The sequence below is a fragment of the Lipomyces japonicus genome, assembly GCF_038497905.1.
Source record: "Lipomyces japonicus strain CBS 7319 unplaced genomic scaffold V1514scaffold_25, whole genome shotgun sequence".
In the NCBI taxonomy this organism is placed as follows: Eukaryota; Fungi; Ascomycota; class Lipomycetes; order Lipomycetales; family Lipomycetaceae; genus Lipomyces; species Lipomyces japonicus.
The window spans coordinates 41,139-55,423 of NW_027117837.1; the positions used below are offsets into that span (position 1 = coordinate 41,139).

At 41.8% G+C, this 14,285-nt stretch overlaps 9 protein-coding genes across 9 annotated transcripts; 4 read left to right on the forward strand and 5 right to left on the reverse strand.

Annotated features, from left to right (window-relative positions):
• Positions 1-721: 721 nt before the first annotated feature.
• On the forward strand, positions 722-2,329 carry V1514DRAFT_97751 (cyclin-like protein). Its single transcript, XM_066930194.1, has 2 exons — positions 722-1,162; positions 1,223-2,329. The coding sequence occupies exons 1-2, from the start codon at positions 1,013-1,015 to the stop codon at positions 2,069-2,071; spliced, it is 999 nt and encodes a 332-aa protein (XP_066782725.1). The 5' UTR covers positions 722-1,012; the 3' UTR covers positions 2,072-2,329.
• Positions 2,330-2,501: 172 nt separating this feature from the next.
• On the forward strand, positions 2,502-4,045 carry V1514DRAFT_332655 (uncharacterized protein). Its single transcript, XM_066927886.1, has 4 exons — positions 2,502-2,800; positions 2,915-3,046; positions 3,122-3,340; positions 3,412-4,045. The coding sequence occupies exons 1-4, from the start codon at positions 2,759-2,761 to the stop codon at positions 3,976-3,978; spliced, it is 960 nt and encodes a 319-aa protein (XP_066782726.1). The 5' UTR covers positions 2,502-2,758; the 3' UTR covers positions 3,979-4,045.
• Positions 3,997-5,416, reverse strand: V1514DRAFT_332656 (mitochondrial 54S ribosomal protein uL2m). Its single transcript, XM_066927887.1, has one exon. It carries the CDS (start codon positions 5,327-5,329, stop codon positions 4,133-4,135), a length of 1,197 nt encoding a protein of 398 aa, XP_066782727.1. The 5' UTR covers positions 5,330-5,416; the 3' UTR covers positions 3,997-4,132.
• On the reverse strand, positions 5,417-7,555 carry V1514DRAFT_332657 (fungal-specific transcription factor domain-containing protein). Its single transcript, XM_066927888.1, has one exon. It carries the CDS (start codon positions 7,529-7,531, stop codon positions 5,738-5,740), a length of 1,794 nt encoding a protein of 597 aa, XP_066782728.1. The 5' UTR covers positions 7,532-7,555; the 3' UTR covers positions 5,417-5,737.
• A 448-nt stretch (positions 7,556-8,003) lies between these two features.
• Positions 8,004-9,206, forward strand: V1514DRAFT_332660 (Alpha/Beta hydrolase protein). Its single transcript, XM_066927889.1, has one exon. The coding sequence runs from the start codon at positions 8,012-8,014 to the stop codon at positions 9,110-9,112; it is 1,101 nt and encodes a 366-aa protein (XP_066782729.1). The 5' UTR covers positions 8,004-8,011; the 3' UTR covers positions 9,113-9,206.
• On the reverse strand, positions 9,153-10,332 carry V1514DRAFT_332661 (Sec20-domain-containing protein). The gene is made up of 2 exons (XM_066927890.1): positions 9,910-10,332; positions 9,153-9,838 (listed from the first exon to the last, which is right to left on the reverse strand). The coding sequence occupies exons 1-2, from the start codon at positions 10,164-10,166 to the stop codon at positions 9,193-9,195; spliced, it is 903 nt and encodes a 300-aa protein (XP_066782730.1). The 5' UTR covers positions 10,167-10,332; the 3' UTR covers positions 9,153-9,192.
• A 176-nt stretch (positions 10,333-10,508) lies between these two features.
• Positions 10,509-11,921, reverse strand: V1514DRAFT_97356 (OPA3-domain-containing protein). Its single transcript, XM_066930193.1, has 6 exons — positions 11,732-11,921; positions 11,399-11,679; positions 11,159-11,323; positions 11,068-11,099; positions 10,855-11,005; positions 10,509-10,781 (listed from the first exon to the last, which is right to left on the reverse strand). Exons 2-6 carry the CDS (start codon positions 11,459-11,461, stop codon positions 10,641-10,643), a joined length of 552 nt encoding a protein of 183 aa, XP_066782731.1. The 5' UTR covers positions 11,462-11,679; positions 11,732-11,921; the 3' UTR covers positions 10,509-10,640.
• V1514DRAFT_332666 (cyclophilin-like domain-containing protein) lies at positions 11,530-12,871 on the forward strand. Its single transcript, XM_066927891.1, has 6 exons — positions 11,530-11,683; positions 11,741-12,022; positions 12,089-12,101; positions 12,168-12,310; positions 12,390-12,498; positions 12,564-12,871. The coding sequence occupies exons 2-6, from the start codon at positions 11,927-11,929 to the stop codon at positions 12,785-12,787; spliced, it is 585 nt and encodes a 194-aa protein (XP_066782732.1). The 5' UTR covers positions 11,530-11,683; positions 11,741-11,926; the 3' UTR covers positions 12,788-12,871.
• V1514DRAFT_295196 (ATPase, F1 complex, gamma subunit domain-containing protein) lies at positions 12,824-14,258 on the reverse strand. Its single transcript, XM_066925412.1, has 2 exons — positions 14,139-14,258; positions 12,824-13,912 (listed from the first exon to the last, which is right to left on the reverse strand). The coding sequence occupies exons 1-2, from the start codon at positions 14,198-14,200 to the stop codon at positions 13,084-13,086; spliced, it is 891 nt and encodes a 296-aa protein (XP_066782733.1). The 5' UTR covers positions 14,201-14,258; the 3' UTR covers positions 12,824-13,083.
• Between the last annotated feature and the right edge of the window lie 27 nt (positions 14,259-14,285).

The following is a 14,285-nucleotide window of genomic DNA, read 5'->3' on the forward strand; positions in this document are numbered from 1 at the left end:
GAGTTTGGCCCCTGGCAAAGGCTAACTTTTTTTTATGACGTAGGGGGCAATCTGTACATTCCTGGCACCACGCGCTCATTTCCGTCTCGTTCCAGTTGATATATCGTCCAAATTTTCAGTCGTCGTCGTCGTCCATCGTTGCAGCACTGCATGCCAATTTGTTGACTAGCTTAGCTTTGTTTAAGGTGAAATTTTGTAATTTCAATTGCCCTGGTCTCGTGTGCGTTAACGATCGGCCAAAGCCAGTCAAGGGGAAAAAGCATCGCGAGCATTCCAACGCGCCTAAAAGGCTTCAGCACTCAGCATTCCTCAGCGCGCGCAAAAAAAAAGAAAAACGTAAACACCTCCTGCGCTCTTTCTTCACCAACTGTGCCGCTACTGCTGTTGATTACTTGCCATTCCTGGCAGGGCACTCGGACCTTAATATAAACTTCATATCTGTTTATATTATTGTTGTGCTATTTTTTCCTCCCGGTCTGGCATAGTACTGTGGTTGGCCTGCATTCCATTCAACACCCCTCCGCGGTAATTGGCGAACTCGACCCTTCGCACCGAATTCTTAATACTGCTCATAACTTGATTTGGCTTTTCAAATTTCTTTGGTAGGTTTTTTTTTTGTCGATTTAGCTTTTCTCATCTGGTATGCTCACTACATTCTCTTCACCCCTTCACAAGATTCAAAGCAAACCCCCTTCGTTGATCTTCATTTATATACTTCGCGTCACGTCCCACGTACAATTTTTATTTTTCTGTGTCTTTTGATCGTGGTGCTATCGTCCATTGTTTTATAATTCGCATCTGTGCCTTCTACCGCAGCTACTTTTTTTCTTCTTTTAAAATTATTTCACAAGTTGCTCCTTCCTGAGCTGGTCGTTCATTTGTCAAAGACAATCTTTTGCACGAAATCCAAACCAAATCAAGTTGCAGCCTCCATTTTCGACAACAATTACGGAATTTACACGATATTCAAAATTTTTTTTTTTTTAATTATTTTCAAAAACATATTTGCATTATGTACGCCTATCCAATTTCACCAGCTGAGTCAACTTACTCGGTTAAGCAAGCGCGTAGCATGCGTCTGCGAGAGATCGAACGGCGCGCGGTTCAGATCGTTGAAGAAGAATACAGTGAAGAAATTGAACAATGCAACAAGCAAGTGGAGGTATGTATTAGTACATACTGTTTCTATACGCGTTATTCTAATTTAATCTCCTTCCTTTAGCTTGATCGGCTTCCTGATGTTAACATGATTGAACTTCAACCTGAACTTGAGTGGTACATGCGACCATACCTTCTTGACTTTTTAGTCGAATCTCATCTTTCGCTCCGTCTTCTTCCTCAGACACTCTTTTTGGCAGTGAATCTTATTGATCGTTATTGTTCACGAAGAGTCGTGTTCAAGAAGCACTATCAACTTGTTGGTTGTGCCGCATTATGGATAGCTTCCAAGTACGAGGATAAGAAGGATCGTGTGCCAACTGCTCGCGAGCTTAAGATCATGTGCTGCGATGCTTACGAGGAAGACATGTTTGTTCAGATGGAAGGACACGTTCTTTCAACTTTAGAATGGTCCATTGGTTCTCCTACTTGTGACATTTTCGTCAAGCAGTCACTTAAGAACTCAAATTCAGACACGCTTGAAAACTTGTCACTTTATCTTTGTGAAATGGCACTTTTCCAGAAATCGTTTCTTGGATTTCGTCCGTCTGTCATTGCATCAGCTGCGCAAGTTGTTGCCAAGCATATTCTTCAAAACAGGGCCGGCCTTGCTGCTGCTACATCTGCTGACGAGGCTCAGTGTATCGCACTTTTATCACAATACCTCATGTTCAGTCCTTCTCAATCTCTTCAAAAGAAATATTCTTCTCCTGCATTTTCTCAAGTGGCATTGATTCTTCAAGACTTTGTTGTCAGACAGCAACATGCCACATCTGTTCTTCCGCCTACTCCACCTCCTACTGATGAGTGCATCAAAATCACCACCCCTACCAACATCACAACTTTACCACCAATTTCTCATATTACACGACCGCACTCTCCCGAAGAGCCATGTTCGTCTGGTTATGTCTAATTAGTGATGAACATATTATAATTCTCCATTTTACGAAGATGTGTATATTTAGTATTTTTTTTTAGGTTTATGTCTGATGTGAATAATTTGTAATGACCTTTTTTCTTCATCACGTGTCATTTATGGTTTTTGTTTTTATGAAATGGTTTTTCTTGCGTGTTGAATTTTAACGTATCGGTGTTGGGTCAATGTTTAGCTTTTGCATACTATTTTTTTTTTATTTAACTTCATTAAGGTGCTTTGCAGGTCGGATCAGTGCCTTTTCGTGGTACTTCTATATTAAATAATAATTTATTAAAAACATATAAATTAACATTATACTATGTACAAAAATGCTTTGCAAAATAAATAAAACCAACGAATTATAGTTGGTTATAACTAGTGCTTTACATCTTTTAAAAATGTTAAGTTGATCTGCAGTAAGTATAGAGTTTACATTCCTCGCGTTTCTTCAAATATATTGAACACATATTTGATAACTTCCAGGCTTAGAGCTGTTGCCAAATAGAGGAACAATAACTTTATATAACGAGTAACTAACTAGTTAACTAATGCATGCGTGAGCGTATTATGTAATATTTAATGGGGAAGATATTAAATTGAATAACGTGACGGAAACGTGATTTGAATTTCAAATGCAAATTTATAACCATAGGAATATTATATATACAATACTCTTAATTGAGAATGGTGTTTTGGAATTCAAATAAGTTTGAAGTTGAAGATAAGGTAAAGTGGAACCGCCACTGACAACATGACAGCGATTATATTCAAAAAAAAAAAAACATTGGGGTGAAGTCTAACTTTACGTTTTTTATTTTGCTTCAATTTGAACTACTATAGCTTGTGGTTATATCTGGAGCTTCTCAGGGATTAGGATTAGCACTTGCTAAAGATGTTTTTAAACGTGGAGCCAACCTGGTGCTTGTGGCTCGACGCGTGCAATTATTACAAGATGCGGTCAAACAAATCGAGGTACGACATTCCATCTGTTTTCATTCTTTGCTATTTGGCCCCAAAAAAAAAAAAAAAAAAACTCATTGAATATAGAAATTAAGAGTATCGCCAAATCAGACTGTAATTTTTATAAACGCAGATTTATCAATCTCAACAGAAGCAGAAAGAGTCGTGAACTCATTACCTCAACCACCTGATGTTTTATTATGTTGCGCTGGCAGTTCAATTCCGAAATTATTTGTTGACTTGACTACTGACGAATTAAGATCTGGAATTGATGTTAATTATTGCACTGCGTTATATCTTGCTCATGTACGGTAATTGTTGTGTGAATTATTGGGTGGGGGGAAAAAACGATGTTTTTTTACTAACAAATTTGCCAGGCTGGGCTTAAAGCAATGACTAAAGTTGAAGTCCCCAATTATACTCGGCATATAGTTTTTTTTTCGTCAGTCGTTGGCTTTTATTCGTTTATTGGCTATGGCCAGTATGCGCCTCTAAAATCTGCACTTCGTTCCCTAGGTGACGTGTTGCGACAAGAATCCATTCCTTACGATATTAAAGTTCCTGTAGTGTTTGCAGGAAATTTTTTATCCGAAGGGTACGAGATTGAAAACAAGTTTAAGCCAGAGATTACGAAAAAGATTGAAGGACCGTCGCAAGCAATCACTGCTGAGGAATGTTCAGCAAGGGTATTAAGCAGGCTCGATGCCGGTGACGAATTGATCGTAACCGATTTTATTGGCACGGTTTTGTCTTCAACCATGTTAGGAGGTGCGTACAGGAGCATAGTTCAAGTTTTTTTTGCCATATTGCTTGCCATTTTCGCGCCTGTGGTTGAATGGACTCAGCGACGAGACATCAAATCGTTTTACGCAAGCAAACGAATAAATACTGCGGCATCATCCGAATCAGAAATTCCTGGCAACAAGTCAACGAAAAATGAATAGGTTTTTGTGCATGTACAATATTTTTTTAGCATTCAATTAAAAAAAAAACAAATATTTTTGAGGCGGAAAAAAAAAAAAAACTTCTGTAAACTGTATATACATGAATGAAAAAACAACTTTTTTCTCTCTCTCTCTTCCTCTCTCCTTTGTTTGCTTAAGTAACCTTGATCAACAAAGGCTGAATAATCTTATACTTCGATCTAGGTCTATCACGAACTCTGAACGGATTCGAGTTCTTTTTACGACGCGTCTTGAAACCCTTGGCAAGCGTACCCCATGGTGACTGTGATGGCACGTTACCTTTACTCTTACCTCTACCACCACCGTGAGGATGTTCAAACGCATTCATTGCCAAACCACGTACTCTTGGACGACGACCAAGCCATCGGGACCGACCAGCCTTGCCAAGCGAAACAAACTGATGTTCAGGATTTGAAACAGGGCCGATCATGGCACAGCAATCTAAATGAATCAATCTCTCCTCGCCCGATTTCAACCTTACGACCGCCATCTTGGTTTCCAAATTTTTGCCCGTCAAGCGAGCAAACGTGCCCGCCGCGCGACAGAGCAGGCCCGGTCCGCTGGGCTTAAGACCGACGCATGAAATCGTCGTACCGGTCGGGATCATGAATAATGGAAGACAATTGCCGGGTCGAATGGTGCGGGAACCTAGAATGGCAATATCAATCTTACCCTCCATTTTGTCTCTCAATTCTTGCGTGATGCCAGATCGAAAACTTTCGACAATGTCACCTGACCGAAGTCCTTCAGCGGCGAGGACATATGACAAGTTGCCGTTCTTGGGATTATACAGTAAAGCAATATGTGCTGATCTACCAGGGTCATACTCAATTCTGACCACGGTTTGTTCGCCAGATTCAAGCCTGTGGAAATCCAACATTCTCAACCTGCGCTTGTGACCGCCTCCGATATGACGAGCCGTAATTCGTCCGGAATAATTTCTTCCACCAGTTTTCCTCTTAGCCACAGTTAACCTCCTGATTGGATCCCCCTTGTGCAAATACTTATGCACCGGCCGTCGCACCCACCTTGTACCGGGCGTGCGCACCTTGGGCTTAAAAATTTCAACCTGGGTTTGCAACTTGCGCACGGCTCGACTTTGTGACGCATCCTCATCTTCATTCGCACCACGCTCAAGTAGATTCTTGACCGTAAGTTGTTTGGCACGGTCCAATCCTAATTGTTCGAGCGTGACTCCGTCCGGCAACTTAATCGCTCGTATCGGCGGTGGCATGTTCTTCGCATATCGTGCCGCCGTCGTATGCAGTGCCCGCGTGACCATCGACGGCACGGTGCTGCCCGTAACACGCCGAATAATGTGCGGCAGCATTGCGTACGAAGGTGACCCTAACAATTGTTGGTTTTTTTTTTTCCTTTTTCGTGGGCTTCAAGTTCTTGCGAGAATGAAAACGGGTTCCCAAAAAAAAGGTAAACGCCCGGCCCCGGCGAAAGTTTTCGAAACTTTGCCCTCGTTATAGGTACTAAACCCGCTGTAATTTTGCTGTGTATTATGTAATTCAACCAATGATTGTAATTAACTAAAAATTATTATTTTAGTTCACAGATAAACATGATCCGGTTGCAAAAACTAATCCATCCTTCTATTAATATCATAAAATTGTCTCGTAATTAATAATCGCATGAAGCCCAGTTCAAAGCTTATTCGCCACGAGCATATATGTAAAGAAAACATTCAAAGTCATTAATTTGTACAAACAATAGGTATACAAGTGCAAGTTTAACCCAACAAAACTTCCCATTCCCATTCTCGCATCACAGTAGTCCAGTGAGTGAAACCAACAGACCAGCACCATTGACCCTTCATGACCCGTTTCCTTCTCCATACTTCTTCGACCACGTCAAACGCTCGATCGACATTGCCCATTTGCAACCGTCGGGCCATTTCAAACCATCGTTCTTTCACGATTGCTCGTAATACTTCCGAATCAATTTCACATGCGCAGGCTAGTAAAGGGTAAATATGGACGACGCAGGTGCGCGAGTCATACGGAACCGAGCTCAAAACTTCGACCACTTTAGCAGCAAGGAATTGAACCGATGATTCTCTGGCAACCCGAACAGCCAATTCCCCAGATCCATGTGCAAATATTGGCGCATCACCTGGCAATGAGTGGCCGGCAAGTGATGGAACGCACTGGTAAAGATACAACAATGTTGCGTATTTGTAAGCATAAGCAGTGGCAATGCATGACGAGCTATCAAAGTATGGGTCTTCAGTGACCATAAATTGCGCATTCGGTGATGGCTCCCATTCTTCAAGTTGCTTTTTCAAGTCAACAGCTCCAGTAACATAAATGTCATCCCGCCCAGATAATCGTACTTGCCGAACCAACGAGGCAACCTTCCCTATTAATGGGAATAATGTCTGCGCGCAACCCATAAGCGGATCGACTGCATCATCTCTAAAAAACAGATCTTGTTCATCTTGTGAATCCACGGAGCCACCGGTTTCTTTTTCATCGTCAGATGTCAACTTTGCTAGCACGGCTGCATACAGCCACATGTTATAAAGATTTCTAAACCTGAGCAAGCGGTCTTGCTCTGCCTTTGCGATTGGCACATTTGAATTTTCAAATAATTTCCGGCTATTAACGTACTGCCTGATCAATATTTTCGCCCCTTTTAAATGCGCAATGCCAGTAGAAATGTGCTGATCCCACGCCTCTGCAAAAGCAAGAGTGACAGTCGTGGCAAGGGCAACATCTGTTGGCATGTTATTGTTCAAACCGATTACCAGTTCTCTGATGGCATTCCGCATGTGATCTACCGCTTCAATGCGAAATTGTGGATGTTCCTTAGCGGCATGGAACGTGGCCATAGCCGACAGGCCGTGATATAGTGCGGCATGATGTTGTGACATAGGCCATAGTAACCGCCATGGGTTTTCTTGCGTATCATTAATTGACATGACACTACAGGTGTTTGTGTGCCAAAAGACGCTGGTTCGGGTATGCGGATCAAGTGAAGGAAGCAATGGAATGGCAATGACTGATGACGTTGTCAATGGCTCTAGTATTGACAACGAACTGTTGTCCCAGTGAGCATTAGGAGGAAACGTTGAACTTTTTGATATCTGAGAAGTGGTAGCATCTGCTGTCGAATCAAAAAGATCAACGGTAAATTCTGTTGGGATAAACCCAAACGCTACATCCCCGCTTGAATCAGGTGAATGGGACGAATCCCTGTCAACTTGTCGCACGATTGAACGTGACACGTCGGTCCTAAATCCTTCTTGAATATCGTCGAATGCAGTAAAATCTGGGCTTACTGTTCCATTACTAGCTTCGATGTCTTTAATTTCAGATTCAGTTGTCGACATTGGTATTGAAGATAACGTGGTTATTGTCGAAAATGTCTTTTGCCGCTTTGGCTTTGCTATTGAAGATTCTTCAAACAGCCTCCATTTAAAACTCTTCTTGTAACCTCCGCATTCTACATTGCGTTTTGAGCCTTGACAAATAAAAGATAAAGTTAGCAGGAGGCAACAGCATTTCTGGATGAACAAAAACATACAATGAAGACAGGTAGGCTTGGTCTCATCGCATTTCAAGCGCTTGGATTTGCAAGTCACGCAGCCTGTACAGCATTGAGTTAGTAAAGACCGATTGCAATAGATAAAGCTTTTCCGTCGATAAACTGGAATACCATTTCTGCTTTTAGACTGTTTCTGCTTGGGCTTATCGGCATCTGCAGACGCCATGGATATTATATAAAGAGTATAGTGTCGGAACAACTCCGAAAAGAACCAAAAATCAAAAGGCCATATGCTTGTGGCTTGTTATAGACTTTAATTCGTACAAACAGCGACGACTTGCGGACGGGAAAGAGATTCTCGGGCCGATTGGGCTGACTCACTCTCACTTATCTGGCAGCTTAATCCGCCGGCTCTTATCTATATGGGTTTTACATCGGTCACGTGACACATTGCTGCTTTTGCTAGAGTATAAAGTGCTCGAGGTTGGCCCCCCAGCCGGTGCTGAGCAAAACTAAAATGCCATTGTCCAGCTTGTTTGTCGAAAAATTGCAGTGTCGGTTGCAGGCAATTGCACTGGGTGCAGCCGCCATTGGGGCGGTCGGATATGCCTCTTACGTTGCCTGCAAGTACTCGAGACACAAGAAGAATCCTCCAAAGTCGAACCCACCAACGATCTCGTATCCTGATTATGCAATTTCAGAGCACACGTTCGTTTCACCATTGACTGGTCGCATCATCTCGTGGGCCGAGTATGGCAGTGCTGATTCGAAAAACATTGTCGTGTACGAGCATGGCCTCCCCGGTTCGCGCATTGTCCCTGTCGGTCCGCTGATTAAGGGCAAGGACATTCGAATTATCGCCATGGACAGGCCCGGCATGGGCTTTACTTCTCTTCCACTGCCCGGCAAAAGCGTGATTGAAACTGCTGTTTCTGACGTTAACGAATTGTTGGATCACCTCGAGATTAGCCAAAAGGTTAACCTTTGCGGATTTTCCGCTGGCGGCCCGCACGTGTTGGCCATCCTGTTCACTCATCCGGAGCGCATTGCTACAACTTATTGTCTTGGTCCGGCTTCTTATTTGGATGAAAAGGCTGCCTGGGATGACTTGTCACCAGGCCCCGCGTCTGCAAATTGGTGGACCATGAAATTCCCTTGCTATACCGCGTTTGATATGGTCCTCAAGGCTGCTCAGATTGTTGATTGCACAAATGTTATCGAACACATGAAGGTCTTTTCGTCGCAAGGAGATGCTATTTTTCTTACCCAAAACCCGGTCGAAGCCAAGGGATGGCAAAACGTGAACTATGAAGCTTATAGGCAAGGAATTACTGGTTATGCCAAGTCCTGCCTTGAAATCTTTGGTCGCACTGCCAAAAAACCATGGCCTGTTGTTGGTGATATTGTTAGCCAAAAGGGCATTACTGGCAAGAAGGTGGTTATCGTCCATCGAGAGTCTGATCATTTGGTACCCCTAACCGGTTCCAAGGACTTGGTCAAGCGACTTGTTGTTGCCGGTGCTGATGCAAAGATTATTGTGCCTGAAGGTCCTGAAGGCGGTCACTTTGAAGCTCTCAACTACGGCGTTGAGTACATTCTAAGCGATTTCAGCTCATGATATTTGGTTTCTAATCTTTTTTTTGTTAATGTAAATACTATTCATCTTAAGTAAATATATTGTAATGATAATGTACAAATTTATAATTCTTGACGTAATATGTTGTCAACAAGTTCTGTAACTGCTACTTTAGCATTTTCAAGACTGGTCGAGGCAGAGAATTCTTCTACAATTTTGCTTGTTGAGTCCTGCGCTTCGTCTATAACCAGAGAAGTGGATTCACCATTATCTAATGCCCAGCTAATAATCCTTCTTCCTTTGAAAAAAGTCCAAATTAAAAGCTTTACCGGTCCTCTGAACACTCTTCGCCAAAACACCCAAACCAGAACCAAAAGCAAGAACCCCAACGACGCAAGCATGTATATGCGATCCCATCTGTCTGCCTGCTCGAGAACGTTGATAACTTTCCTACTCGTACCAAGCACAACGTCAAATGCAGTGTATTGTGTTGTGAGTTTCCGCAACTGTGTTGATGATTCGTCGAGGGTTTCAAGTGATATGTTTGACTTGGCTAATTCCGCTTCTAATAATTGATGAGTTCGTCGTAGTGACTCAGTGGCATCTTCAGCTGTTTTTAAAACTCTATCAGTCGGGTGTGAAAACTTTGCAGCAGCAAATCTCTTTTCTGTCTTGTTGCTCGCCAATAGCTGTTCTCTTTCTGATTTTCTTGTTGATATTGTAGCTCGTCGAGATGCCAGTTGTGCTCTCCTGTACGAGGATCGATCTCTGTTTTTTATTAATTTAATTCAAGTACTTCAATATTGAAAATTAGGTATAAAAATTTGTCAAGTACTTACAATTTGACTTCTTCAGTGAGCTCGTGAATCCTTTGTTTCAATTCTTCCTTTTGTAATCCGTCTGATTCCTCTTGCAATTGCAACCTGGCAATTTCACATAACGAATCAGCCTGTCGTATTTGATTATGAATTTTTAAGGCCAAGTCCGATCGTATTTTTTCGTTGTCTGTTGTGAGCTTGGACAAATAACTGATGTTATGGGTTATCGACGTGTGCAGGTCCGATAACTCGGTGACGATTGTTTCCAAGCTGGCCATTGCTCCTTTTTTTTTTTTTTTTTTTGACTATACTATAAACTCTTTTTTTTTCAAAAAAAAAAGTCCGTTTGATCAACCAAGCCTAAGTGTATTAAATTATGCAAATAAATGTTGCCACGGAAACGTTGACACGGAATGTCTGATGAAGCGATACAATGATATCGCTTGTTGGGGGTTCACGGCGTATAAGCTCAGCATTGAGACGAGATGAACCCAACTACATGAACCAAAATTTATATAGGAAATCCTACACTTTCACATTTCTCATTTAATTGAGGAGAGGTAGTTTTTAGTAAATTAATCATTTCAGGCGCCATGTACCCACCATATATGCAAAACATTCAGAACTACATCAAAAAAAAAAAAAATAATCTGAAAACCAAAAATAAAGTAAGCCAAATAACGATGTCTCATATTATGATCTTCGAAATATGCTAGCCACCTTTTCCAAGATGCTCAAGTTCTCGTTCGGCTCTACGGGCAATTGCACGCTAGGTAGTTCCGTCGTGGATGCGGTTGCTGCAACCGGAACGATTGACTGATGAATCTTGGCCTGACCGGTAAAGACCGGAAACGAATCTTGCGAGCCATTATCACTCTCAGCAGTAGTATGCACTAATTTGCTATGCAAAAGCGTAGCATTAGAAGCATGCCCATTCGCGTCGAGTTGAACTCCGAGACTACTTGCCTTGTTCGGTGCAATCTCGGCGATGACTTGCTTTAACTGCACAATTTCTTCTTGCAGGTCCAAAATATCTTCAGTTACTCCTTCATGACGCGATGTAGCTTTTCTGCTCGACCGTACGCTCTCAAATAGAACTACACTTGCGGCTACGGAACTGGGATTTGAATCAGCTAATCAACTTTCAAAAAAAAATTTATCTGCACAATGTTCACTCACAATAAAAACGTTTCCGATAAAAAATTTGCACCCTGCAATTCAATGTTAGCCTTTAAAATAATTAACTTCATTCGCAACGTAGAATACTCACCATTTCGATTGCTTTCGTGTCGTTAAGGGGTCGTACTTTCGCCGTGGCTTTTGATCCAATCAGTCCGCTTCGCAGACGTACGTCGGTCGCGTGTAGCCTCTGCGCAACTGCGATGCATGTGTTTCTAAACGGTCCGTGATGCTTTGCTCTTGACTTGATTGAGTTCTAAATGACCTTGCGTTAGGCTGTTGTTCGCATTAAACGTTTGGGATCATTGTATCATGAACAGGATTAGCTTACCGCAATTGGCTTCGCTAGCGTCCGAATGAGAAGCGACCCAATTTTTAATGCAATTGTTGACATTTTTCTGCTTTAAAAAAAAATAGCCGTCGTTCTCCTTTATGCTAATGCGTTTGTATTATTGTTGCCGGTGTTGATGACGTTGATGCCGTGTGAAATGTCTATCGTCTATAGGTGACTAATTAAGGATTGATAATAGCACTGTGCCTCACGTTATTTAAAATCACAGTGGCATGAAACGCAAGGATTCCATAAAAATAGCTAGAAAAATTTAATTGCAACTTGGTTCGTTAGTAAATTGGACTTGAGCTTTGTTTGTTGCTGACAACTTGCCACGAACAGTCACATGCGACTTTACTTTAAAATATAGTTATAGAATGGTAACGAAAGCACTTGAAACCGACAAATTATTTATATATAATACCCACTCTTGACTACATTAAATCAATTACTGTCATTCTAATCATTTATTTATACAGAAATTGAATCAGATCAATATCGACAAAAGAAGAAAAATAAAAAAAAAAAATGTCCGGCACTGCAGAGGTATCAGCACCACCAAGTGCTGGTGCGGCACCAGAAGCTAATGCTTATGATTTTTCAGAACCAATTGTCTTTTTCGATGCAAGTATTTTGTTTACGTTGTTTAAATAAGACGATAAATATCTTTGTTTTAACACTGATACCTAGGTCGCTTTAGGAGGTATCAACCAGAATGCATACTCTTGCACTGGTCGTGAAACTGAACTAACAAACGGATGATATATAGCACAACCAATGGGCAGGATAAAGATACGGTTATTTAAGGACAAGTTGCCGAAGACCTCAGAGAATTTTCGACAGTTTTGCACCGGCGAATATAAATTAAACGGCGTCCCTCAAGGTTATAAAGGCAGCAAGCTTCACAGAGTGGTAAGAATTTGCCAAGGGCCGGGTCAATATCTGGAAAAGCAAAAAAAAAAAATATCCCCAGACTGATAAATAGTTGTAGATTAAAGATTTCATGATTCAAGGTGGTGATTTTCTTCGAAATAATGGTACCGGTTCGGCGTCGATTTATGGAACCACTACATTTGCTGATGAAGGTTTTCACTATCGTCGTAAGTATAACAATCGTTAACTTCTTCATTTTTTTAATAAGTTCGAAAGTTTAACTTTCAATTAGATGAACCGTTTTCAGTATCGATGGCAAATTCGGGACCTAATACTAACGGTTGCCAATTCTTTATCTGCAGCAATGCCTTGCCGCATTTGGATAAAAAGCATGTAGTTTTCGGTCGAGTGGTTGAAGGGTTTGATGTAGTTAGAAAGATAGAATTGGTCCCTACGGATGACAACGACAAGCCTACGCCGTTTGATGTTACGATTGTGGAGTGTGGAGAAATGTAAAAAGCGACGAAAGATCAGGTGCAAACCGTGTAAATGTAATATATAACCATAGTTACTTCAATTTAAACAAAATTATTACCATGAAGAAAACGTAACAAGGGTGGTTACTTGATACGCACCTTAGGCTATAGTAGAGATGGACAAAATCAGCAGTAACAACGAATATCAGCTAACAGTTCAAAATTTATTATAGAAAGTACAATATGATAAAATTCTTCGTTCTCTATACCCATTGCACGCCAATATACATAACGAACAAGTAGTATTGATTTTTGAGCGATTCAATGATCAACTGCTTACTCCAAAGAGGAGGCACCAGTAATGATATCGACCAGCTCGTTAGTAATGACAGCCTGTCTAGTACGATTGTACAAAATGGAGTATCTGCCAATCATATCACCGGCGTTCTTTGAAGCATTATCCATAGCAGATCGTCTGGCGGACTGCTCACAGGCGTGACCCTCGGCAAGAGCATGGAAAACGGCGTTAGCAAGAGCAAACTCGGTCAGGTCTCCAAGGACTTCCTCCTCAATCTCATAAGCAGAAAAGTTGGGGGAGTTCTTGAGAGCCTCTTCAGTGAATGCTGGAACTCCGGTAGACTCGTACGAGATGCCAGATTTGAACTGATTGTAGAAAATATCAATTGAATCGTACTTCTTGCCAAGCTTGTAAATAGCGTCGGTAACGGTCTGAGCTTCAGCAAAAGTAGGGATCTCCTTGCCAACCTGGTTGAATGAAAGCACAATGTTCTTGGACCACTGACGAGCGATCTGGACCTTGGCCTTGTCACCAAGAATAACAACGTCAGCCTCGGGGAACTGAGCAAGCTTGGCACGAACAGCCTTAGAAATCTGAGAATGAATACCACCGCAAAGGCCCTTGTCAGAAGAGGATACAATGATGAGCTTGTTGCCCTCGTTAGATCCAACGGCTTCAGACTTCTTGAAAACCTCGTTGGAAGTGTTGCCATAGGCTCTGGATTCAAACATGGCACGCTGGGCACGAGAAAGCTTAGTCGAGGCAACAATCTTCATGGTGTTGGTGATTTTCTCAATGTTCTTGATTGACTTGAGACGAGACTCAATTTCACGAAGCGTCGCATAGGTGTTGACGGCAGTGGCAGGCCTGTAATAATGTAAGTTTGACTGAACCAAGACACTACACTACACTAAAAAAGAAAAAAAAAGAAAAAAAAAAAAAAACCACGTCGGATCCCAACAGTTCACCACGCGTTGCCAAACAATTGCCCCTCCGTTCTCTTCCCGATCAATTTTTAACCAGCATTTATTTCTCTTCCCAACCTAGCGAACCCAACAACGATGGCTTTCTTTTTTTCAAAAAATTAACTTACTTGACCGATGCCGTCTTAGCAACCTGTAGTGCAGGACGCGCACTAGTTCTCAGAAACGACATTGTGAAATTCCAACGGATCCAATTGTCGTTGATTGAACGATGAAAAACAGTGAGCTAAACTTGTGAGAAAAAGAGAAACTTGCGT

Bases quoted from the DNA above. Each gene is read 5' to 3' on its own strand.
- V1514DRAFT_295196 (XM_066925412.1), bottom strand. From the start codon at position 14,200: ATGTCGTTTCTGAGAACTAGTGCGCGTCCTGCACTACAGGTTGCTAAG. The intron at 13,913-14,138 runs GTAAGTTAATTT...ACATTATTACAG, and splicing joins GCTAAGACGGCATCGGTCAA to GCCTGCCACTGCCGTCAACA.
- V1514DRAFT_97356 (XM_066930193.1), bottom strand. From the start codon at position 11,461: ATGTCAACAATTGCATTAAAAATTGGGTCGCTTCTCATTCGGACGCTA. The intron at 11,006-11,067 runs GTGAGTGAACAT...TTCAAATCCCAG, and splicing joins TTATCGGAAACGTTTTTATT to TTCCGTAGCCGCAAGTGTAG. The intron at 10,782-10,854 runs GCAAGTAGTCTC...ATAGCAAATTAG, and splicing joins CCGAGATTGCACCGAACAAG to TGCATACTACTGCTGAGAGT.
- V1514DRAFT_332655 (XM_066927886.1), top strand. From the start codon at position 2,759: ATGGTGTTTTGGAATTCAAATAAGTTTGAAGTTGAAGATAAG. The intron at 2,801-2,914 runs GTAAAGTGGAAC...GAACTACTATAG, and splicing joins AGTTTGAAGTTGAAGATAAG to CTTGTGGTTATATCTGGAGC. The intron at 3,047-3,121 runs GTACGACATTCC...CATTGAATATAG, and splicing joins ATGCGGTCAAACAAATCGAG to AAATTAAGAGTATCGCCAAA.
- V1514DRAFT_97751 (XM_066930194.1), top strand. From the start codon at position 1,013: ATGTACGCCTATCCAATTTCACCAGCTGAGTCAACTTACTCGGTTAAG. The intron at 1,163-1,222 runs GTATGTATTAGT...TCCTTCCTTTAG, and splicing joins AATGCAACAAGCAAGTGGAG to CTTGATCGGCTTCCTGATGT.
- V1514DRAFT_332660 (XM_066927889.1), top strand. From the start codon at position 8,012: ATGCCATTGTCCAGCTTGTTTGTCGAAAAATTGCAGTGTCGGTTGCAG.
- V1514DRAFT_332666 (XM_066927891.1), top strand. From the start codon at position 11,927: ATGTCCGGCACTGCAGAGGTATCAGCACCACCAAGTGCTGGTGCGGCA. The intron at 12,311-12,389 runs GTAAGAATTTGC...AAATAGTTGTAG, and splicing joins GCAGCAAGCTTCACAGAGTG to ATTAAAGATTTCATGATTCA. The intron at 12,499-12,563 runs GTAAGTATAACA...ACTTTCAATTAG, and splicing joins TGAAGGTTTTCACTATCGTC to ATGAACCGTTTTCAGTATCG.
- V1514DRAFT_332661 (XM_066927890.1), bottom strand. From the start codon at position 10,166: ATGGCCAGCTTGGAAACAATCGTCACCGAGTTATCGGACCTGCACACG. The intron at 9,839-9,909 runs GTAAGTACTTGA...AATAAAAAACAG, and splicing joins CTCACTGAAGAAGTCAAATT to AGATCGATCCTCGTACAGGA.
- V1514DRAFT_332657 (XM_066927888.1), bottom strand. From the start codon at position 7,531: ATGTTTTTGTTCATCCAGAAATGCTGTTGCCTCCTGCTAACTTTATCT.
- V1514DRAFT_332656 (XM_066927887.1), bottom strand. From the start codon at position 5,329: ATGCTGCCGCACATTATTCGGCGTGTTACGGGCAGCACCGTGCCGTCG.